General features: G+C 39.4%; 3 protein-coding genes across 4 annotated transcripts in view; all 3 read right to left on the bottom strand.

The window, feature by feature from the left end:
* The window catches only part of xpo6 (exportin 6), a 22088-nt gene extending 7159 nt beyond the window's left edge, over nt 1–14929 (bottom strand). Inside the window, exons 1-15 of the mRNA XM_010770937.1 lie at nt 14191–14929; nt 12993–13083; nt 12306–12418; nt 11069–11266; nt 10068–10227; nt 9778–9855; nt 9101–9632; nt 7897–8023; nt 7696–7805; nt 7456–7564; nt 7171–7263; nt 5940–6009; nt 5685–5844; nt 3148–3252; nt 2796–2899 (exon numbers count right to left, since the gene is read on the bottom strand). Of these exons, the coding sequence (XP_010769239.1) occupies nt 2796–2899; nt 3148–3252; nt 5685–5844; nt 5940–6009; nt 7171–7263; nt 7456–7564; nt 7696–7805; nt 7897–8023; nt 9101–9632; nt 9778–9855; nt 10068–10227; nt 11069–11266; nt 12306–12418; nt 12993–13083; nt 14191–14193 (2053 nt within the window). The 5' untranslated portion in view covers nt 14194–14929. The remainder of the gene's footprint in view (nt 1–2795; nt 2900–3147; nt 3253–5684; nt 5845–5939; nt 6010–7170; nt 7264–7455; nt 7565–7695; nt 7806–7896; nt 8024–9100; nt 9633–9777; nt 9856–10067; nt 10228–11068; nt 11267–12305; nt 12419–12992; nt 13084–14190) is intronic.
* Nucleotides 14930–15756: 827 nt separating this feature from the next.
* On the bottom strand, nt 15757–19790 carry antkmt (adenine nucleotide translocase lysine methyltransferase). Of its 2 annotated transcripts, none has more exons than XM_010770930.1 (6): nt 19589–19790; nt 18141–18357; nt 17455–17559; nt 17235–17375; nt 16983–17033; nt 15757–16817 (listed from the first exon to the last, which is right to left on the bottom strand). In XM_010770930.1, exons 2-6 carry the CDS (start codon nt 18300–18302, stop codon nt 16617–16619), a joined length of 660 nt encoding a protein of 219 aa, XP_010769232.1. In that variant the 5' UTR covers nt 18303–18357; nt 19589–19790; the 3' UTR covers nt 15757–16616. The 2 variants fall into 2 exon arrangements, with proteins under 2 accessions (XP_010769232.1, XP_010769231.1); XM_010770929.1 differs by having other exon boundaries at nt 18141–18304.
* A 63-nt stretch (nt 19791–19853) lies between these two features.
* hirip3 (HIRA interacting protein 3) overlaps nt 19854–23384 on the bottom strand; it is a 6098-nt gene continuing 2567 nt past the window's right edge. Inside the window, exons 4-8 of the mRNA XM_010770927.1 lie at nt 22402–22797; nt 21853–22013; nt 20945–21092; nt 20458–20556; nt 19854–20278 (exon numbers count right to left, since the gene is read on the bottom strand). Of these exons, the coding sequence (XP_010769229.1) occupies nt 20097–20278; nt 20458–20556; nt 20945–21092; nt 21853–22013; nt 22402–22797 (986 nt within the window). The 3' untranslated portion in view covers nt 19854–20096. The remainder of the gene's footprint in view (nt 20279–20457; nt 20557–20944; nt 21093–21852; nt 22014–22401; nt 22798–23384) is intronic.

Raw genomic sequence — 23384 nt, 5'->3', positions numbered from 1 at the left:
GTGTGCCTTGGCGGAATGTACTTTCTTTCTATTGACGAACACGTCCTCATCTTTTGATGGCGCAATTATTTTTATGTGCGTCCCGTCAATAGCACCGACCACACCGGGCATACCTGCATTGCCATGAAGTTGGCTTTGATCCTGTGTAGTTGTTGATTGTCCAAAGGAAACCGGATAAACTGTTGGATGATATGTGGTCTAGAGAGCGCGTTGATGGTTTGGTTTATGGCACGGCTGACTGATGGTTGCGATATTCCTAAATCGTCGGCATTGCAAAGTTGCATTTTCCCTGTTGCTAAATATCGTAGTGTTGCCAAACATTTTATTTCCGGACTAATCGGGTTATTCCTGTTAGTCGGGGATGTTATTGCATCCCGCACTAATTCCACAACAAGTTTGATACCCTCACGATTTAGCCTATATCTCTTGATCAATTCACAGTCTTCCATTGTCTCCAAAACATTTCGTCTCTCAGCCATTTTCAGATTCTTTGTGAATAGGTCTTACTGAGTTAGGAGTCCTCTCGAGGACTTTTAAGCTCTCCCAGACTTAGGTGCTACTTTTAGGCCTAAAATAATTTGTGAATTGCTCTTAGTGAATAAAATTAGGAGTCCTAAATTTAAGACTGACACGCCCATTATGCTTAGGAGTTTCTCCTAAATTCGCCAGTTAGGAGCTACTTTTAGCCCTAAAATCCTTTGTGAATACGGCCCCTGGTTTTCAACTCACTCGACAGTTGTTTTGTGTCTGTTTTGGCGTTCTGTTTCATTTCATTAGGGTTCAAATGGGCTTTGTGTTTAAACCAGACGAAGTGGTATTCTGTGGATTGTTCTATTTAGAGCAGAAACTCATAATGAACCGTGTGTGTGTTTTTCTTTTTCAAGGCTGGTTGAAGTGACTTGCTACGGCTCTCAGACGAGTCTTTACGACCTGGAGACCGCTGTGCCTTCTGTGCTCAAACCAGACCTCATCGACGTGTGAGTATTACATGTTTGAAGCACAACCCGGCCTTCACATGGAGGTCACTGTTCTTGTATAGGGGAACAATTGTTTATATTATGAAAAGCTCCCGCTTCAAATAACAAGACAACCCTGTGAAAAATAATAAGGGCACTGATTGTGCGAATGTTTGGTTGAATTTAGGCACTAAACAGCCCTTTTTCTCAGCCCTAACCAAAGCCAAATCCTGCCTGCAAATGATCCGGAGTTTTAGTAAGAGAGTAGGTTTTATTTAATGCAAAACGCCTTTGTTGTTAACTGTGTGTTTGTGTGTTTTTTTACAGACACGCTCAGGCCCTTGCTGCTTTGCAAGCCTACTCCCATTGGCTGGCACAGTTCTACAGTGAGGTCCACGGTCAGAACCAGAGCCAGTTCATGAACCTCATCACATCTACAATAGATGCCAGTAGCCCACTCATCACATCAAAGGTATCTTGCCTCATACTTTTACTTTAAAGAGAAATGATTGGATAAGTCAGTCTTGGACTAATGTACCGTAATTTTCGGACTATAAGCCGCGCCTTTTTTCCCATTTTTCGACGCTGCGGCTTATATAACGGTGCGGCTAATCTATGGATTTCTACAGCTAACGGCCGCTAGGGGACCTCCTAAATCTATGGGTTTGGCAGTCTCAGAACGGCCACTAGGGGACCTCCTAAATCTATGGATTTTACAGGTTACAGTCCACCACCTTTAACTCTATGGGCTCTATGGCCGGTCCGCGCCCCCCACCTTTAAGCGGCGGGCTCCAGCAGGAAAAGCTGAAGGCCGGAAAAGAGTGAGACAGGTAGCGCGCAAAAGTAAAAGTGGAACCGAGAGTGGTACGAGAGACAGAACGAGAGCAAGACAGACAGACATTACGAGAGCGAGACAGTTTGTCCCCGTACCACTGGTTGAAAACCACTGCTGTCGATCACTGCCGGTACGTGCGCTGGGAGCGCACCGTTTAAGTTTGAAAGTTGAAAAGTTTGTGTGTCTGAAACGCTATGTGATACAGTACAGTTTACACAGTACATGTTCTGTAGCTACTATTGCACTAAATGGTAACACTTGAATACGTTATGCAAATATGCAACTTGTTTGTTGAAATGTTAATAAATGGGAGCTTCCTCAAACAGCCATCTCTTTCCCGACAATCCCCTCTGTGCACGAACCCTTACATATGGTAATTAAACATTAAAACACCTGCGGCTTATAGTCCAGTGCGGCTTATATATGTACACATCATTCAATTTAGCTGCTGCGGCTTATATTCAGGTGCGCCTTATAGTCCGAAAATTACGGTATCACAAATTATTATCGTCAACGCATGGGCTTTAATGTGATAAATGCAGAATCTCTTATTTGGATCAATGAAGAAATTCAAATTGATCATTGGTCAAACATAGCTGAGTGCAGTTCAAAGACCTGATCTTAAAGAGCTGTTAGTTTCATGTTGAAACAGTGGTTCATTAAGGAGGAAGTGTTACGGAAATATCCACCAACACTTACCCTCGAGCCCCCTGTTCACAGAAGCTTCCTTTTGTGTTTTTATAATGCATAAATATTATATTTGTTAAATGTATGATGAAGGGATTTTAGGACACGAGTAACACCGTCTTTGTTTTGGTCGTCAAAAAAAGACTTAAAGGAGCAACTGCCAAGACTTTTGCAACCAATTCTAAATCTCCTTTCCACCTAATAGTTCAGAGTAATGTGGGAGGAAGAGTGGGTTGGGCTGAGATAGTGAAAGGAGATCAGTGTTGCTACCATGTGGTTCTTCTTTAAACTCCCATGTTGTCTTTACCTCCAGGTACCTGAGAAGTTGCTGCTCTCCTCGTGCCATCTGATGGTTTCCATCACCTCCACGGTGCGCCCGGTCTTCTTGGTCACGCTGCCAGCTGTCCGGAACATCTTCAACCTCATCACAACAGAGAATCACCCCCGCAGACTCCCCCAAGAGGTACATGGTGGTTGCTTCTTCATATGATATGAAGTTATTCAATGTTTTACTGAAGTTTCAAGAAGCAGGTGATGCTTTCAAAGGACTTTTATAGTTTATAAGATGGATCGTTTGTGAATGTCTATTTTTTTTCCCTCTTAAACGTTTCAAATGTCCTCTATATGGATTATTAACTCTGTATGTTTTGTGGTTGCATACAGGCTCACATGTTGGTGTGCAGGGCTTTGTCCAACATGCTGCTGCTCCCGTGGCCAAATTTACCAGAGAGTGAGCAGCAGTGGCAGACGCGCTCCAGCAACCACGCCAGCCTCCTGGCAGCACTCACTCGAGAGTATAAGGGTATAAGAGGGACGGTGAACATTACTCCACGGCAACCCGATCTGAATAACAGTCAGTATTTCTTTCTCTTTTGATTTGTTACTCTCTGTATGTTCTCTTTTCCCCACCCTTTCATACTTTTCCTGCTCTAATTGTGTTTCATGACCATCTTGTCTCTACTGCAGTGAAAGCGGTGATACAGCAGACCCTGCCTGTGCTCAGAGACCTAGTGGACAGCGTCTCTGGGGAATCCACCAAATCCCGGCAGATCTGTTACCAGAGTCTCCAGGAGTCGGTCCAAGTGTCCCTCAGCCTTTTCCCAGTGTTTATTCAGCAGCCAGGTCAGTGTCTCAAAGCTACCGTTTGGCTCTCCATCTGGAGTTTGTTTTAAATGTTCCATCATAATGTAAAGATGATGTAATCACTCCATTCACTTTTCTGTAGCTACTTCTCCTGTAACGGGGGGGCTATGAGTGTATGCTGGGGGAATGTGTGTAAGGATGCTTCCCTGCCTTTTTAATACTACATGCATAATGATAACATTACATGTTAAAAAAAATCCATGTCCGTGTCATTATGTAATCTCAAAAACCTTTGTCTCCATTTGTGACATCTCCGAAGTGACATACTTCTCGGATGTTTGAACTAATCATTTTAAATGTAGCTTATTGTTGTAAAAGCATAAAAAACCTTGTTGAAAGTAAATGAACCTTAAAACGTTCAAACATCAGCTTCGATCTCTGACCGTTTTTTCCTTTTATTTCCTGACTTTAATAGCAATCCAATCCACTTTATTTCTATAGCACATTTAAAAACAACAGTTGAACAAAGTGCTGTACATCAACAACTGTATAAAAACAAAGCATAAATACATAAAAAACAGACAGGACATGAAACAAATGTAAAACACGAGACAATGAAACCAGATCAAAAGCCACAGACTGAAAAACTCTCATACATGACGTAAACACAATACGAAACACTAGTAAGATACAAACCCACATTTAAAAGCACAAGTGTCACCTGGTCTGTAAATGCAAGGGGAAAGAAGTGGGTTTTTAAACGAGATTTAAAAACAGGCAGAGTTGGAGCAAGTCTCTGGCCGTTTCTCAATCGCGAGGATGCTTCCTTGGTAGCACATGTCTTCCGAGTCACTTCCTTCAGAAGCTAGGCAAGAATCCTTCCTGGCATTCGGAAAACGAAGAGTGGAACAGGCGAGCAAGTGTGCAGGTGTGTGTCAGATGAGAGGCCCAGCCTTACATTTTCCGCCACAGATTTGGGGAAATTGGTCCGTGCGCAAAGCATTCTGGGGATTTGAAGGACGCGAAGTCTACCCATGTGCAGCCTCTAAATTACCCCCAAACCAAGGACGCGGCCTCGGTGGAATTCCAAGTATGCTGGAGATTGGAACAGTTCTTCTGCGGCACTCGATGACGTAGTATCCTTGAAATATTGGTTTGGAAGCCAGTTTCCTCGAGATAGAGAAACGGCCTCTGTCTCCTCGCTGCTTTAACATTGATTTTGGGACCACTAGAAGTAATCTGTCAGACCTCAGTGACCGTGTGGGGTTTTAAAAGATCTGCCAGGTACGGTGGGGGTCTGTGGGGTCTTAAAAAGTATTAAAAGTTGATAAATCAATTTAGCGAAAATGAAGGCTATTAAAAAGTATTAAAGGGCATTTTCCAAGGTNGAGACCTACTCATACTAAGGATAAATCACTAAGAGTGAACTAAGAGTGACGCGCCGTTGCTATGGATGACGTCGATTCTCGTGCATGAGTTTAGAAGCGCCGCTTCTAAACTCATGCACGAGAATCGACGTCATCCATAGCAACGGCGCGTCACTCTTAGTTCACTCTTAGTGATTTATCCTTAGTATGAGTAGGTCTCAGCGGCTTTGTGAATAACTTTTAAGAAAAAACTCCTACGTAAAATATTTTAGCGCGAGTTAGGAGCACTCCTAGCGGTAAGATAAAATGCTTTGTGAATACGGCCCCAGATCTATTGAGTGTAGAAAATGTTCTATAGAGGCCATAGTGACGCGTCCTAAAACCCGGAAGCAATTTAGCATTCGACCACTTCCGGTTCCTTCGACAAAGATTCATGCAATTTCTCCATAGGACTTTGGAAAATAGCTCGAAATAAGGTCTGTGGTTGACACACATTGAAGAGACTGATCACGTTTTGTTCAGCCGGATAATATCCACATGTCTACCCTTCTTTTCTAATCATAAATCTAATCGATAGATTTATGATTAGAAAATTATAGGGTAGAGATGTGGATATTATCCGGCTGAACAAAATGTGATCCGTCTCTTAAATGTGTGAGGTCACTGTGGCACTCTATTAGAAACATACAAAAAAACTGCATGGTATTGGAAGAAGAATAACTTTGTAATGTTTTAGAAGAGTTTAAGAGCACTGACCTCTCCACCACTGCCAGCGCGTCATTGAAACGTGCAGCAAAGACCTCCCCGATGAAATGCTCCGCCAGGCGGCCCACAGCCTGCAGGAGGGAGCTGAGGTCCCGGAGAGAACAGTGCAGGCGACGGCAATCGTTCTCTGCAGAGATATTCAGCCTCCGACCTGAGCGAGGGACGACACGATTAGGCCATTGCAACATTTTATACATAAAATTAGCTTCATCAAATGGGAATATAGCTCATAACATGAATACTTACTTGTTCCAGTGGTGACAATAAACTGCTGCAGACCAAGGTATACGTCCAAATTATCCTGGAGCACTGGAAACTTTAGAGAGAAAAGAGGAAACATGAAGGCTGTCACCCACTGGAATAAATCACCATACGTTACTTGACATGTAAAAATAACATATTTTAAATATTGTCTATTTTCTTTCTTTACTTTATTATTGTGTAGGTTATAAATACAAACAAGGAACATGCACAATACAGAAGTAAAGATTTCACAAGAAAACCAAATTATTGAACCATATTAAATAAAACTAAATTACAGTTTTAAATAGAAATTGTGCTTAAATAAAGTTATGACAGCGTTTTCACTACATACAGGATTTTACTAAATATTTTAACTCTGATGCGACATCAGATTCAGTGTTTTTGTCTTTTTATATGACAAAGACCACAGTAGGTTTTTTCCTTTTTATTCTCAGTAAAGTTAGCTGGAAGTGATGTTATGTAGCAATGCTGTGCTTTGTGTGGAGCGAGAACTGTGCTGGTCCAACACTGTACTTTATACGATGTGAAAAAGTGTTTAAACTGCTTAACATGACTCTGTTTGAGGTGAACTGACGCACACCAGGCAGCCAGTCACGGCCAGGTCGTCTAATATAATATTACAGTCAGTATTACTTGAATGCGATGGGAAGCTACACAAATAAGGCACCAAGAAAATAGTTGTCCACGTCAGCGTTGAAGAAAATCTCCTGCAGCTAATTTGGTACTTATTAGGACCACAACACAGACTATATCACACCTTGCTGCTAAATACCAACAAACTATGTGCAATATGTGCTATATATAGATGCCGTTAATAACTGTGTAATATATACCTGGCTGCTAAATCCTTAGAACTGTTACAAGGTGTGTATTTTGTATTTTGTAAATTGTGTAACTTGCTGCTGTTAAATACCAACCACCTATATGTGCTAGATGTGCAATATATATAGATGCCGTTAATAACTGTAATATATACCTGACTGCTAAATCCTAAGAACTGTTACAGGATGTGTATTTTTTTTTAAATTATGTAACTTTTTATTAACGTAGTACTTTTTTTTTAATGCATGTCACATATTTAAGATATGTAACATTAAGCTGTCTGTGGCTCTTTTTCCTGCTGGAACTACGCACATTTCCCCTCCGTGGGACTAATAAAGGTATTCTGATAACTGTACAAAACGCCAATGGGACACCAACAATGAACTCTTACCAAAGTAGTGAATGCATGGGATGGGAGCAGCTCCATCACCTTGGCAACCACCTCCAGACTCTGACGCAGGTACCTTTGCCACTCAGTCTGTAGCTATAGTTCCCAAAATGAAAGAGAACAGTTAAGACTTTAAAGTTAAGATAAAGGTCTTTGAAATGTGTGCCTGTCTAAAAGTATGCTAATATTAAAATAGTCTTTTGGTATACATCTTCAAAACAGGACACACGATATTATGTTAAAAAGCTGCAACTGACAGACAGTAAAATGAAAGGAAATGGTTCTTACGTCATCATCCAGCGTCTCATCATCCAGCTCTTCTAACTGGGCCTGATTGTATCTGAACTGGATGCGATTCAGAACTTCCCTTAACAGAAGAACTAAGGCATCTTTGTACCTGTCCAACCACACACAAATATAATCATAGAAGAACACGTTATTAACAACCCATCAGGCATTTTATACGCTTCATTTCAAACGTTTGATATATCTGCATGAATTTGAGATAGTTGATTATGAGCGACTTACCTATTCAGAACACTTTCTCTGTCAGCGAGTCTGCTTTTGATTTTGGTCGTTAGAAAATCCAAAAAGACGCTCCATATATCCAAACAGGCGAAGTAGCCTTCATGGGTAGGCTGTTAGACCAATGAGAAACAGGCTTTGTTAGCAGAAACAAACAACCTGTGCTGTACTGTATAAGCAACTGCTTGACACACTTATCGTTACCTGGTTGAAGGTGTACTTGAAAAGCAGGCCAAGAAACTCAACAATTGGAAACTGAGGACTGGACTCAATCCGCCTCAAGTGAACACTAACAAAGAGGCGCAGAAAATCTGTGAACTTTTCCAAGTAACTGCGAGAAGAAAGAGAACAAAAAATTAACCAAACAAACCATAAAAGTCGTAAACATGTTCCACTCAGCCGTTACTTTATACAGTCTGTGCTGGTTGATAATAACAATATTTGTTAAACAAAGATCAAGGGCCTACGTTGTAAGAGAGTGTTGTAATAACTAGGCCATCATTTACATGTCGACAGCACACAATGCTCCTCATGTATCTGCACATACTACAAAACATGAAAGCATGAAACTAGTAAGATAACTATTGGGATGTCACAGGTGAGGAAATCAAGCTCAGCAACTTATGATCGGTATTGAACTTGCAAAAAAAAATGTAGTATTAATGGTATAGCAGTGTTTCCCACATAATTTCATTCTATTTGTGGGGGCACCGCACCCCCCCCCCCAACGTTCTTGTTGCTCTGTGTTGCGTTGGTAATTAGTGAAACACACTGGAGTTGAGGATCTGTGGGATTTATTCTCCCAAAAATATAATTTACAATTTAGGCATTTAGCAGACGCCTTATTCCAAAGCGATTTACAATGACCAATTACAGGGACATTCTCCCTGGAGTAACCGAGGGCTAAGTGCCTTGCTCAAGGGCACACTAGTAGTAATGTTCCAGGCAGGATTTGAACTCGCAACCTTCCGATCATCAGCCCAACTCACTATCCATTAGACCACCAACAAAACAGAATAAAAAGAAGAAGAAATTAATAATAATAAAAAAATTTTTTTTTTTATGAGATCCATTTGTGGCGGACGATATTTAATTGTGGCAGCCCGCCACAAATAAATCAATGTATGGGAAACACTGTATAGTTTATATGTATCAGAAAGAAAGATTTGATCAGAAAGACACGTGACAGAGCTAGGGTAAAGAGCAACAGTTATAGAACAAAAGCGTTTTTGAGGGATGGACTTCTAAGAAATACCACATAGAAACTTCTGACTGCAAATTAGATTAAAAGAAGAAAGCAAATATGATAAGTTGTGACCACAGGGTGAAGTTGTCATGTAGAATACACTGTGTAGTCTGCGAGCACTTATGAACAAACACTCGTGTGAACCAATGGACTGAGCCATACCTCTCGTCAAGTTCCTGTAGGCGGGTCTTGACTGTATGAGTGTTATTCTCTCGTGTCAGCCTCTGCAGGAGGAAGAAGGTCTGCTGGAACATGCGCAGCAGGTACTCCTCAAAATCCATTGGCACACAGTTCTTTGACACAAGCTCATTGACGCAGGTCATAGCGAGCACCCCAAGCCGGGCTCGGTCCACCTTGCTGCCCTCCGTCTGCTCTCCGTTTCGCCCGCCTCCATTTGATGTGGGGGGCATTGTCCCAGGATTGAGCTGACCGTTAGAAGAGGAGGAGTTTGAGGAGATGAAGCATCCTGTCTTGGCCTTTGTCCGAATATCACAACCAAAACGTGCAAAGTGAAAAATGGATGCCAGCAGGGTGGGTGTGATGCTTGTGGACAAAGGGATCCAGCTGAACAGGTGAGCTAAACACTCCAACACCAGACAACAGAGCTGCTGACTCTCGTTGTCCAGCGCCGCCATGGGCTGGCACAGCAGCTTTGAGTACTGGCTGCCCTGAAACAAATTGCCCAGCAACTCCACTGATAGATTGAAGAGACAAAAAAAAGAAGGTGTGGTTAATAAACAACAAACCTCTTGATAAATGCTTCATATTTTCAGTCAGGAAACACATCCAGGATTATCCCAACAGGGCAGATGTATGTTACAAAAGCACCATTCACTTACCACTTTCCCCAGAGGTGGGTGAGGGAGGCGGCGTTGAAGCTATGACACTGTGCTTGTCCCAATAGGTCTCCAAGATACCTGCAAAACAAGATGTGACAAGAACCCACTTATCCACCAATACTGAAGGTTTTTCACCAAAGCATCTGTGGAAGTCAGATTCAAACCTAATTAGCTAGTTGTACCAGAGGAGGGTTGTATATCCAATTGAAATCTTATTCCTGTAGATTAGCCTGATAATAACATATGTATCACTCATTAGTTCTGCAACATTATTAAAAGGTTATTCTCACCCGTCAACAATCCAAGCACTGTGGGTACCTGCTCCAGCAGCAGTTTACGTAGCTCATCTTTTCTGGAGACACTGAGGTCTTCTCTAGGACACGCAAGTTCCTCTGATGTCGTTTTCAACATCACCAACCCCAACAAAGACAGAGCTGGGGACTGGATCAACTGCAGTGCACGAGAGATTGACAGACAAAAGCTTTGTGAGTAAAGACAAACACTATTGAATTTCCCCCACTAAACTAAGTCCTACAAAACGTTTGGTTTGGTTCAATGCAAGGGAACCACTAGGGTTGGTCGACAGTGCAGCGTTAACTCACTGCGTTGGATAGCAAAGCTGGGCATTTTCTTATCATTAAACAAAGAATAACTAGCATTCAGAAAATGTCATATTAACCTCCACACGGAAAATGAACTATTAAGAAATGTTTTGCTTGTCATCTGTTCGCTAAATGAACCATCAGACAAGATGCAACATGCTTGATTGTATGTGGTTCATCCTTTTGGTTGAATCATTTCCTGCAGGAAACCCACATGTTTACTTAATCTATTAACTTCTTCTGCTCATATTCTAGTGATACAGTAAAAGAGACACTGTTTTGAAAGGAAAGAGGGGACATAACTTGCAGAAAAATACAAATAAAAAGTGTGCGAAATGTGGCGTAATTGTCCCGAAAGGGTCCAAAATGTACATGACATCATATCTTGTAAACATTGGATATTTCCAAACAGCTTCAGCTTTACTCTTAGGGCAGCCACTCTTTGATTATTCAATGCATGCTAATAGCAAAGATTTCTATCATGACTGCATTCCGGGGCAATAGACTAAAAATAAAAAGAAGACATTGAGCAATTTTCTTGTGGGTCATATTATAGCTTCTGCACTTCCCCATGTCGAGCAACATCCTCATAACAGTGACTATTTAAAAATACCTTGTTCCAAATGTTACACGATAATAGAAAGTAAACATGAAATGCATTCAAATACCTTTGACCGAGCAGGGCTTACCTGAAGTGTGTTTGTAAAGAAATCATGGTAGAACATTGGCCAGTCCTGGCGACCAATGTCCACAATGACTTTGCACAGTTTGTTACGGATAAAATAGGGCACCAATTTGTGCTGTGCAAGTAGGAGTTTAGGCAGACAGCTGCGAATCTCCATCTTGTCTTGTGAAGCAACGCCGATCCACATTTTGTTCACTAGGTTCTGAAATAGAAATTGGACAATCAGATGTTAAAGCTGAGTCTAAAGGCGGTCAGAAAAGCTACTTTTTTTTTTTAAACATTTAACCATAATCTCTCCAACTAGTTTGTAAATACTTTTAGTTTGTCAAGAATGTATTTTTAACATTACAGTGCCCACTTAACTCACATTTCACTAAAAACATAATGTTGCAACAAAAAAAAACACAACTCATACATTTCCTAAGAAACTTCAATCTGATGTACTTTACACGTTGTGGCTAATGCTGAGGACCCCTGGATGTATAGATGCCAAATTAAGTGCAAGTTGGACAGAAGACGTGTTGAATATTAATACACTCTGTTTGCAGGAGCGCGGGCAATCCACAGCGTTCTGCAGACAGAGTCCAACATGTCGTTTGGACCGGGCATGTGTTGTTCTCTCACCCCTCGGAGGGTAACACTATATTCCCCTGGTGTACGACTCAAAACTCACTTGTAACTAATTAACCGCTAATTAAATCCACGGTGCAAATTAGGGACGCATGAGTTTTGTCAATGCAAGAGATCCATATCCCAACTTGGAAATGACCTCTGCTCAGTGTACCTCAGAGGTTTTTCTGATTGTGCGTAGCCATGTCTTGGTCGTGTGAAACTATGTCATGGCAGATGTCTTGCTCAGGACCCAAGGTGTTAATTGTATAGTTGTTATGAGCAGCGGGTCTCAAGAAAGCTAAAAGCAGCAACACCACAGGCCAAGCATTCTGCCCTTTCCGAAAAGGCATGTTGTGAAAGGGCACTGTAGTAATGAATTAAATAAGGCGAAAGTATGGAGTCACAGGATGTTCAGCCTTTGATCCATTGCTAAATGTATTACACATTAAGCTAACTTGTTTTCGGGAAATTATTGAAATTATGAAACAGGAACAGGAAGAAACACATTTTTGTTCTTAGTAGCTATGAAACAATACCTTTCTCTGTGTACAGTCTTATTTTAAAAGCATGACAAGGCCCCAGACAGTAAAAGGAACTAAACATATTTATTTTCTACCTATAGGACTTACTTCAAATACTGTGAGGCTGTACATCATGACATACTCATTCCGAGTATTGGAGAGAAAGAACAAGCAGTGGCGCCACGCTCCAGTCTGCTGTGCAAAGTTATTCAGCAACTCTTCTGCAGAAAAAAAGGAAGTAGGCATGATCTCTGACAGAGGTACATGAAAATGAATTTTCTCACATGTAGACAGACCGAAAGTAATGCGTCACAACACAGGAAGTGTGTAAGAAGGCCACGCGAAAAAACAGTAGAAAGGAAAGCAAATAATTTCAGGTAACAATAAACACTCTACAGAGACAAATCATAGACTACAGTATTCAGTATACACTACATTGTATTTTGGGATCCAGATCTATCAACTGTTTGAAGAATTCTTGAGTCCTTTTTCTTTATTTGATGAATCTATTTTTTAAAAAGATAAGAAGGTCACATGTACACTATAATTAAGTAAAGAGCAAGGGGAGACCTACAATTGTTTCACATTGAATAAAACACAACCTCAAATTGTAAATTAACGTGATATTTATCTGATCATAGGAAAGTGTCAGACTAATTTTCTTCCCTTTTCATTATTTTAGAGATAAGTCCATTGCTATTTCCTTTACAAACCAGCGGAAACACACCTGAAAGTACCTGCTGACCATGCCAATTATTTAATTTGTGCTGGTAGGGTTTTCAAGGCCACACTTACCTATTTCTCTCTTTCTCTCATTGGTCGTACAGCTGTGAAAGAACTCGGTCATTAGGCCCTCCAGTGCACGCAGCGATGTCTCCTCTGAAGCCTAGAGGATAATAAATAAAGTACATTCAATTACAAAACTCAATTTTGTTGTTTCTATATGACAATGTGCATAACCAAAACCAATCGCAACCATCTATTCATTAGAATTAGAGAAATCTATCGGCTTGACGGATACAATTCAATGGTGTGTTTGATGGAGAATACATGCACAGAAGAAGCTCAGCTTTACATAAATAATTTGCTTTCAATGAATAAGAAACCCATCATGACAGTGAAGAGGATAGTTAATTACCATTAACTCATATTCATTATGCATTTAGCATTCAAGTAGGTTCTTTACAACGAATAGCTGTATGCATTCAACATGTTTCCCTGTAGGCTAATTTAAAGAAGACATATTTTGTATGATGGTCATTGCAGGCAGGCTACTTAATGATTTAGACACATTTTTTTGCCTGAACATAGCTATGGTTGGTCATTGGCCTGCTCCCACCCCCCCCCCCTATCAATAATGTTGTGAACGTTTGGCATGGTCTCATGAAAATGTAGTTAACACATTGCAATACTACAGTTCACAAATGCAATCTGACTTGCTTATATAGTTCAGTATTGAAGATTGTATGAGTCCAGTCTTGGTCCTACCAGCCAACTCAAGCTGTACTCAAAAGAACTGCGTTATGTCGATTGTAATACCACGCTTCTGCAGGGGGAGGAAGTTAGGCCCTGCCTAGCATAAACGAGATAGCAAATAGAGATTTTAAAGAGCAGATCCCGTGGCAGGCAGGTCTGAATTCCTCGAATGAGCCACAACTTGCCGAGGCTCAACACAACTCCCTGCAAATATTCTGTTTTGCAAGATGGGCGTCTTGTATCGTGAAATGGCTTTAAGGAGCTGTCACATCCCGTGAAGTAACGTTACCTGGCCTCACAAACCGTTATATGGATTGATAGATATGGAAAGGCCGCAATGCATGTCTCATACACGATTAAACTACACGTAGAGTCATTTAAACACATTATTAATAGATAACTGTGGGTCGCCCTGTTCAAATAATACGAATAAGAACCGTATGCACCCACGTTAGCTGTTAGCAAACAAGACAGGAAGACAACGTGAAGTAAATAATACGTGTTAAATGTAACTTACCATGTTTAGCTGGCTCAGATGCTTGCTTCAGTTTAGTCTTTCACGGATTAATTACAGTTATAAGACAACATTACCCCTTTAGCTAGCCAAGTGTGTAGCTAACGTTAGCTATGGTGTTGCTGGCTAACGTGACCGCAGAGGGGGCTCATCATGGTCTGCTAGTCTACACACGACAAGCTAGAAATCGTTGGCGTTGCTGACTTCACTTACAATAACAACACTGAATTAATTTAACTAGAAATCAGAATAAAACGCCTACCAAGCATATAGGCTTCAGGTTGAAAGGGCTACGTCGAATTGGTCAGTTAGCGGCATTCTCGTTTAAATGCATTTGCCGTTGAGTAAGATAACAAACCGCTGTTTCTGTGAAACATCTACCTCAAGCACCGGAGAAATGTGCAACGTTAATTAGCTTTCTATAGCTCGAAGCTAGCTGCTAGCGTTGCAGCGGATGGCTAACTCGCTAGCTCTTCTAGAAAGATGAAGGCATTATTTGCTAGCTGTCAAACATAGACATGCCTCTCTATGGCTGTTGTTAACTTGCCTTTCCCGTTAGTAATTTCACAGCGGGTGAATATGCACACAATACATCGGGCACATTTGTAAAAACACTACATATATAATACTCTGCGCTCTTGTTCCTGTTATTCCCTCTTCTCAGTGCTTAGGGCGGCTCAAAGATACAGCTAGCTTGCAGCAGGTTACAGGGTTCGCTTCGTAACTTCCTCTTTAGCTGCAAAAAATCCACCAAACCAATCAGCTTGTGTCAAGTCAGTCACAATAATAAAAGCACGATTTCCGCTCCTTTAAAAATACTTTGACAAATACTTAAGACAAAGTTTAAAGAGTTTCACTAAAGAAAAAAATGGTGTACGCCAGCACACTTTTATAGAGGCATTTTTTCTCGAAGAGAAAGACAATCTGCTAACTTAATACTTTTTTATATTGATTCTAAGTCTAACTAAAATCATTTTTTAAAGTTTTCACATCATTTTTCCAAAGGTACAAAATAAATGTAGTGGCGTAAAAGTACACGATTTACCTCCGAATTGTAGTGGGGTAGAAGTACAAAGTAGCAAGAACATTTAAATACCTACGTAAAGTACCATAACATTGTACTTACGGTACTTGGGTAAATGCACTTAGTTACTTTCCACCACTGCAAATACTTAAGACAAAGTTTAAAGTGTTTACTAAAGACAAAAGAGTGTAATGTATCCGTGAGCACAAACACTTATAAAGGTTAACATTTTTTATTTATTTTTAAACTGCTAAATTAATAATTTATTTATTATATATTCAACGGACTAAAGGAATATTAAAAAGGCTCATATAGCATTGTCCCTCTGCTGGAGACAGCATGGAAATGTGTTCTCCCCTGGTTCTCCCTCAAAACTGATTTACTAATGCAGGACAGCATTGCAGAACATTGCACAATCTGCTAAAGTCTGTACACTGAGCCTTTTCCCACATACCACACAGATAAACCATATTACTTTACCATATCAGATCCTGTTTTAATGCTGTTGGATGAGTCCTGAAAAAACTTGATCGTGATTCACAACATTTAAATTGAGTGATTTATTATGGAAAATATATTTGTATTTTCACAACAATTACATGTTTTTGCCACTGTAGACCAACATTTAGTGTCAGCCACATTGGGATTTCACCTAAAAGCTCCACAAACATTACCTGAAATTGGGTGATTAATGTCCAGCATGGTGCATAAGAAAGGTCAATTTGTATTCCATACATAGGTTTTAAGAGAAATTGCTTTTATAGCAGAACTAACACAAGGTAAAACACTATAACATTTAAAAGAAATAGCAACATCAAAAAAACAAACTCTCATGCGCTTACACAAGGGTTTGTTTTTGGCCAGAGCCGGAAAAACCACATTCCACACTTTCCAACAGACATTTCCACATCACTATGTGTCTGACCATCACCCACAAATAATGTACCTTTAGTGTTCATCCTACCTGTAGAAATATAGCAGCCCAATGGAATCCAAAATTGTCTAATGAATTAAAGACATCTTAATTTCTGTCATAATGAACAAAGCAGACATTACAACATTTAGGTAGTAATTACAACAGTTCTACAGTGTTCTTGTGGCAAAGGTGTTGTTTTCCTTCAATGTTAACACATACCTTGCCAAAATAAAGAATCCCCCGACCCAGACTGTAGAAGAGAGGACATTCAATTAAAAAATGTAAGTCCCAGTTTGTCTGAAAAATCTGGTTTAAGATGTAGTCAAAAAGCATTCAGATAGTCAAGTTAGGTTAAATGTCCACAATATTCCATGGAAGGTATTTTAATAAGCAGTAACTCAATGATATACAGTATAAATTAATGTTCCCATTCTGGAGTCCAAAAGAGTAGGGACAACCATTCGAGTGGAGCCTTAGTCCTTGGTGAGTTCATTGTTGAGGTTGCGTTTGGTGGCTGTCATTTTTCTTTAAGGAGTTTTGTCTTTGTGCTTGCATGTTGTATGCCCAGGCTCTGTGCACACCCTCACCCTCAACCCTGAACGGTGTCCAGTCAGGGAAGGGAAAACGACCAGCTATCACTAAGGCATCCTCAGGAAGCTCAGCCTCCAACTTCTTCTGCAATAATGAAAGCTAGGAACAAACAATAACACACAATAGAAAAACTTCAACAGAGATTTACTGAAACTGACCCAATGATAATACATTTGTTATGAATACAACCACACCGAAAGCCTGTGCTGACAGATTGAGATGGTATTTTACAGTTTAGAGGCATTTGTACATTTTACTACTCACCACGCTAGGAGCCAAGAACACTGTGATATTTTTGCATTCTGTCAAGTCAACCTGTGAAGAGATACAACTTTTTTTTGCTATCTTTTTTTTCTAGGAGTGGGGACATTTGCATTTACACTATAATGTTGTTGCAAAAACACACATTGCTGCAAGACAAATTAAAATATTGAAATGTTTTCAATTAATGGTGGCCAATTTAACTTGGTAACAGGAAAGTAACTAATGCCATAATACAGATTATAAATGTCATACCTTCCAGAGATCTTCCCGTCTGTATGAAATTTTTTCATGATGGCCTGCTCTCCAAGCTTTGAAGCGGGCCAAGCGGAGTAGCCAGGGATTGAGCTCATAACCAACAGCGGGAGTGAAACCTTGCTGATGAGCTTCCAAGACCTAAAGAGAGAAAAAATAACACAATCAATACCCATTGCAGTGAAAGAAAAAGTAGCTGAAACATCCTGCTTATACTCACAATGCGGCCATCTCCTGACCCCAGATCCACAAGCCCTCCCTTTCGGCCTCTCAGCAAGTTCATTACATGGTCCACTTGAGCTCTGCTGGCAGGAATGTACGGGACCTGGAAAACATAATAAAGAACTTCTGATTAAGAAAAACGTTTTTTTTTTTTTAAAGGTCACCTATTATGCAGAATCCACTTTTTCATGTCTTTTATACATAAACATTAGGTAGGTCCTTAAAATTGAAAGTCTGAAAGTCTAAGCTCCAACCCCCAGAATTCATTCTATTAGTCAAGAAAACTTTAAACTTTAAGGACCACCCTACGTGAGGCTAAACTTCAAGGTTGATGAGGGAGGGGTAAATGTTGTTGGAATTTGAATACAATTCACCAGGAGAGTTTTCTTGACTATCATAACGAATTCCGGTGGTTGGAGCTTAAAATAAATGAATTCGAAAATGTACATGGCACTAAGGACCACCCTAATAAACATGTGTCCCGTCTGTGTAAAGATATTCTGAAAGTTTCAGGAAAAAAGATTTGCTCACTTTTTAACTATAGTAATTATGGGATGCTATAATGATCTGTTTGGTATTTCGAGCAAAACACTTCAGAGACATGTTTTGTATATATCTGAGATCTATAATATGTTGATGAAAAACATTATAATAGGGGACTTTTATTTAAGATGTATATCATACCTGTAGCCTCAAGGGGACTTTCCTGAAGCCTGGCTGTACGAATCCGGTCCATATCACATACACAGCGAGCCCAGTGCCAGCAGCTATCTGAGCAACACCCCATCCTCCAATGTCCCCCGTGTGCAGCTCCTTAAAGGCTTCATCTGGCGTATCGTCATCCATTCCTGCGTGGAATGTGTAACATTGGGTCTATGTTATTTGAATTTTCTTAAACTCCCTGGAAAGGTATTAAAAAATACGTTTTAATTTTATTGGATGAAATAATATATTCTGTGTCAGAGCGTCTGGAGATTTTGAAATATCTATGATTTGTGGTGGAGGAAGTATTTAGATTTAACGTTAGAGTACCTTTATCACACAGAGTTAAAGAATAATTATAATCTGGAAAATGTAGCAACAGTTTTGAAAGTCAAAGTATTCACTGGAAATAACACGTCTTTCATGAGTGTTATAAATATTGTATAATATATCATTACATTATTATTAGCCCTGCATGAAGTTAAGATCACTGTTTTAGTTGGTTGAGGTGGAGCTCATGTTTTTAAAGTTATCTGTTGATTATTTTCTCTATACATTAATGAATTGATTGGTTTGTCAAAACACAGTGAAAACAGGTCATCACAATTCAGCAGAGTTTAAAGTGAAAGCTTAACAACTTGGTTTAAAAAATATAATTACATTTCTCCAACTTCCAAATCTTTATTTGTTAAGTTAACTAATCACTGCAGCTGTCAGATATATAGTGGAGTAAAAAAGACAATACAATGTTTATCTCTTAAATGTATAAGAGTAGAATTAGCTTGATAAGAAAAGACTAAAGCAAAAACACACATCACACTGTATTTACATTTTAGCTATGCACAGTTTATACACCCATTTACAGGCTTGGCTAAGGCATTGCAGATAATATTGAAAGGTCACATATATCTTCCTAGTTAAATGTGGCTTCAATATATTGTTCAACCTGATGTTTACAACTTAGTTATCCTTTTACACCCAGTTTTATAAACACCCCTTGGATGTCAGTTTGCAAATCAAAATGAATTAGTTGGTGAAAACATACAAAATGAAGTAGCAAACGATACGAAGCTAAATTGAAGATATATCGTGCACTTTTATGTCTTAAAAAACATATTGCCCCGTATTAACTTAAATCTTTAAAAGATAAACTCATTCATGGTTTAAAAAACAATTATTATATCCCACACCATTTATGTTAAAGCCATATCGATAGTTACAATAAATGTAATGTTCGTATCGTTTCTTTTATTATGTAGGCTACTGATACCTGACAGAGGGGTTGAGGGTCACATGCATGCAGTTATCTCACTGAAAATACGTCCCGACTTATTAATAAGCAACAACACAACATAATAATGCCGAACACACACACAAAAGGCAATTACTTGGGTGGTACAATAATTATTAGCAAGAAATATCTCATTGACCTGCAGGAGATCGAGCGGACACGTTAGACCGTGGGACCGGTCCGTCTGCAAAACATTCCGAATATCCAAGACCTTACTTACGTTAGTTCCGTAAATGTGTCCGTGTGTAAGGCCGTTACTGCTGTTAACTACCTGTTACTTGTTTCCATATTAATGTATTGTTAACTGAATTAATACATTTCCTGTCCTTTTTTACATTATTGACGACTTTATTAATTTAGAATAAGCAATAGAAATCAGGAACCCATATAGTTTAAAGCTCTGGTTAAAATTTAAATAATTATTTGATCAAAGCACAACAACTTTATTAGAAATATAGCATAGAATTACATTTAACATAGTATAACAACAAGACATGTAACGTTATGTGTTGATTTGAACAAACTATCTTTTTGCAAAAGGTTTCAGAAATACATTTGTAATAGTATCAAAAATATGCGTAGAACCAACTTTTAAAAAAAACATAACAAAAGATAAATATCCATATCTAAGAACACTAGTGTCCCAGTCAGTTGCTGTCTGCATCGTCACTGATGATCCCCTGCAGGTTGGCCCAGAGTCTCTTTCGCCCTCTGTTTGGTTTGTTTTCTTCATCACTATCAGAGCCGGAGTTCACAGTGCGCAGATATGTGGAGGATGGAGAGTCCTGCCGTTCCTTCCATGCAGAGGTTCCTCTGCGCTTAGGTCGACCTGATAAGTATTCACATTAGAAGGTCTATTGAATCAATGGTTTTATATTTTGCAATAAGTGCAATAAAATGATTAGCAAACACGATAGATCATTCTTATAAATGCACTGTGCAATTGTTGATCCAACCAGATCAAAGGCCACATCCAGTTATGGATGTCAGAATTAATAAAAAAGTTACCTTCTGTGGCAATGATGTTGCTGACATCGAGATCAGCTAGTTCCTGAGTTTCCTCTCTTTTCCTTTTGATTTTTCTGCATTTCTTAATAGATGGCTGACCTGTTCGAAAAAAAAGCGAAGAAGCAAGTTATCACTTAAATCCCTGTTGCCATAAGTTAATCAAATTGTGTCCTTTACAAAGAAAGTGAAAATGTGTTAGCCTATCACATACAATGTGTTGTGCGCGTTCGTCAATATGAGCGCGAGTGTTACATGGTGATGTCACAATGTTATGGAAGGTGTGTTGGACAGAAAACTCCCTCTGGAGGGATTCAAGCCTTTGCAGACCATTTACATGCACACAAACCTTTATAAAAACACACTTCAGGAGAGGGCAAACCCAAAAAGGGCCTAAAAAGAGCTCTTTAATGCTCGGATAAACAAGATCGCAAGATGCCTGATAACGGGCAAATGTGAAAAACAAATAAGTGAATGTACTCTCACTGACCATCAACACCAAGATCTTTCAGCTGCTTCTTCAGGACAGCCACCTGGGTGTTGACCGAGTGACAGTCCTGGAGCACCTGCTTGTAATTCAGCCTCATGCCACAGAGTGTAATGTAGCGCTTGAGCCTCACAATGGATGTATCGTCCATCTGAATGATAAATCAGAGGACACACAGGTTGGGAGTCGAAGATACAACATTGCAATAACCTCACAATTATCAAACATACACCTATGATTTGGTGATCTGTTTTCAAAATACCATTGTTTTTTTTTTTTAATACAGTTAACAAGCTGTTACTGACCCCCAATGGATCCTTTGTATTTTGACTAACTTACATGTGAAATTACTATGTACATTATAGGGCTGCTCAATTAATCGTATTTTAATCGCAATTACGATTTTGGCTTGCAGCGATTATGTAAACAACATAATCGAAATAAAATCTTTTTTTATTTTTTTTTCAGTTGAATTATACTTAAAGTTCAGGGTAATCAAAATGGTGGAATGAGCTCCCCATTGAAATCAGGACAGCAGATAGCCTTCACATCTTCCGGCGCAGACTGAAAAACTCATCTGTTTCGACTCCAATTCGAGCGATAGAATTACTAACACAGCACTTATATACTAATAAAGGATTGGCTTATCTATAGCCAATCCGGTATGCACTTGATGTTTTCAAAGTAAATGGATAATCGTTTTTAATAATCGTGATATCAATTATTGACCCAAATAATCGAGATTATGTTTTTTGCCATAATCGAGCAGCCCAGTCGCCTACATTATACATTGGATTTGACCAATTGAATATGTTGCTGCATTAAAAACATATGCTGCCTGACAGAGAGACTTAATTAACTCTATAAAGATTGATTCCTCCGATATTGATTGATTTCTCTCATGGGCTTACCTTTTGACCGCTGGCGCTCTTCTCTTTTTTCTCCACTTTTTTCGTGGCTTTCTTCTTTTTACCAGCTGTTGTATTTTCTTTTCCATTATTCTGTTCCTCGTCCAATGAGGTGAGTGACGAGTCAGAGTCGTTGTTTTTCTTTTCCACCAAGACTTTTTCTTCTGCATAACCCAACACAAGGTAATATTGTCAGTCAGAAATAAAAATGTGTGTATAGGACATGCAAGTAGGGCTGCTCAATTAATCGTATTTTAAATCGCAATTACAATTTTGGCTTGCAACGATTATGAAAACAACATAATCTAAATAAAACGATTTATGAAAATGTATTAAAAAAATTGTTTTTCTTCAGTTGAATTATACTTAAAGTTCAGGGTATCAACTGTTAAAAACATAATTCTTTTCAATAAATGGATGTTTTCAAAGTAAATGGATAATCGTTTTTAATAATCGTTTTAATAATCGTGATATCAATACCAAATAATCGAGATTATGATTTTTGCCATAATCGAGCAGCCCTACATGCAAGTATACATTTTGCATAGTCACCTTTTCCACTGTCATCTGAGGGGTCTTTGTCTTTCCTTTGTTCACTTTCTTCTGACTCGCTCTCTGTGTCAGGTTTATCCTCCTCATCACTCTGAGGTGTTTTCTTTCCTTTGCTTGCATCGCTGCTTCCCGGCTCTCCATTCTTTGTCGCATCCATTTTCTTTATCGCCTTTTCTTTTGGACTGTCCTCACAGCTACTCTCTTTGCCTTTGTTTTCTGACTCATTCATTTCTTCATCAGATGATTCCTCACTGCTTATCTGCGGTTTACTCTTCCCGTTCGTGGTGCGCTGGGATTTCTTTACCTCTTTCTTTTCATCCTCAGATTCAGATTTCACTTTCTCTTCCTCCTCACTGTCATCACTTTCTGTTTTGCAGTCCTTTTTTACCTCTGATTCTGTCAATAACAAGACAAAAAGACAACAAAATCACTTTGGATACATACAAGATTAAAGGTCACCAATCATGCTATTTTTAGGCAATAGCATAGGTCTCAGATATATGAAAATATATAAAAAACATGCCTATGAAGTGTTTTGCTCAAAATACCAAACAGATCAACCATTCTAGCCATGCCTCATATCCCTCTATTCCACTTCCTGTTTCAAAAGTGCTGATTTGGGGTATAAAGCTTTAAAAAAAGAAGAGAAACTGATAAAAAAAAAGAGGAGGGGGCTGAGCTCATGCGGGACCCGGCAGCTACTGTCTAAACTAAATACTGCGGTGATGAAACGCCAAATCATGGATTATCAAGGATTATTTCTGAAACAGTATGGAGCTCAAAGGCTTTCTCTCTTGCCGGTTATACCACAAGGTGAGTTCCTTTTTATTTCCTGCTTCTTCACACACATGCTCTCCAGTNACTGTAGTGCAAACTCTATATGTAGTGTAAACTTTATATGTTACCTTGCATGGTAAAACTAAATGCAACGGTTTCCATAATGATGTATTTTCACCCATAACCTTTGTTAGACTTAGGAGTAA

The sequence above is a fragment of the Notothenia coriiceps genome, unplaced genomic scaffold (assembly GCF_000735185.1).
Source record: "Notothenia coriiceps isolate Sejong01 unplaced genomic scaffold, NC01 NC01_scaffold00009379, whole genome shotgun sequence".
Taxonomy (NCBI): domain Eukaryota; kingdom Metazoa; phylum Chordata; class Actinopteri; order Perciformes; family Nototheniidae; genus Notothenia; species Notothenia coriiceps.
Note: the sequence above shows the minus strand (reverse complement) of the source record. Positions and strands in the feature narration are given on the sequence as shown.

Excerpts from the sequence above, each read along its gene's own strand:
- antkmt (XM_010770930.1), bottom strand. The coding sequence starts at position 18,302 with ATGGATGACGATACGCCAGATGAAGCCTTTAAGGAGCTGCACACGGGG. Across the intron at positions 17,560-18,140 it reads AAGTCCCCTTGAGGCTACAG|GTCCCGTACATTCCTGCCAG; the intron begins GTATGATATACA and ends TATGTTTTCCAG. Across the intron at positions 17,034-17,234 it reads GACGGGAAGATCTCTGGAAG|GTTGACTTGACAGAATGCAA; the intron begins GTATGACATTTA and ends ATCTCTTCACAG.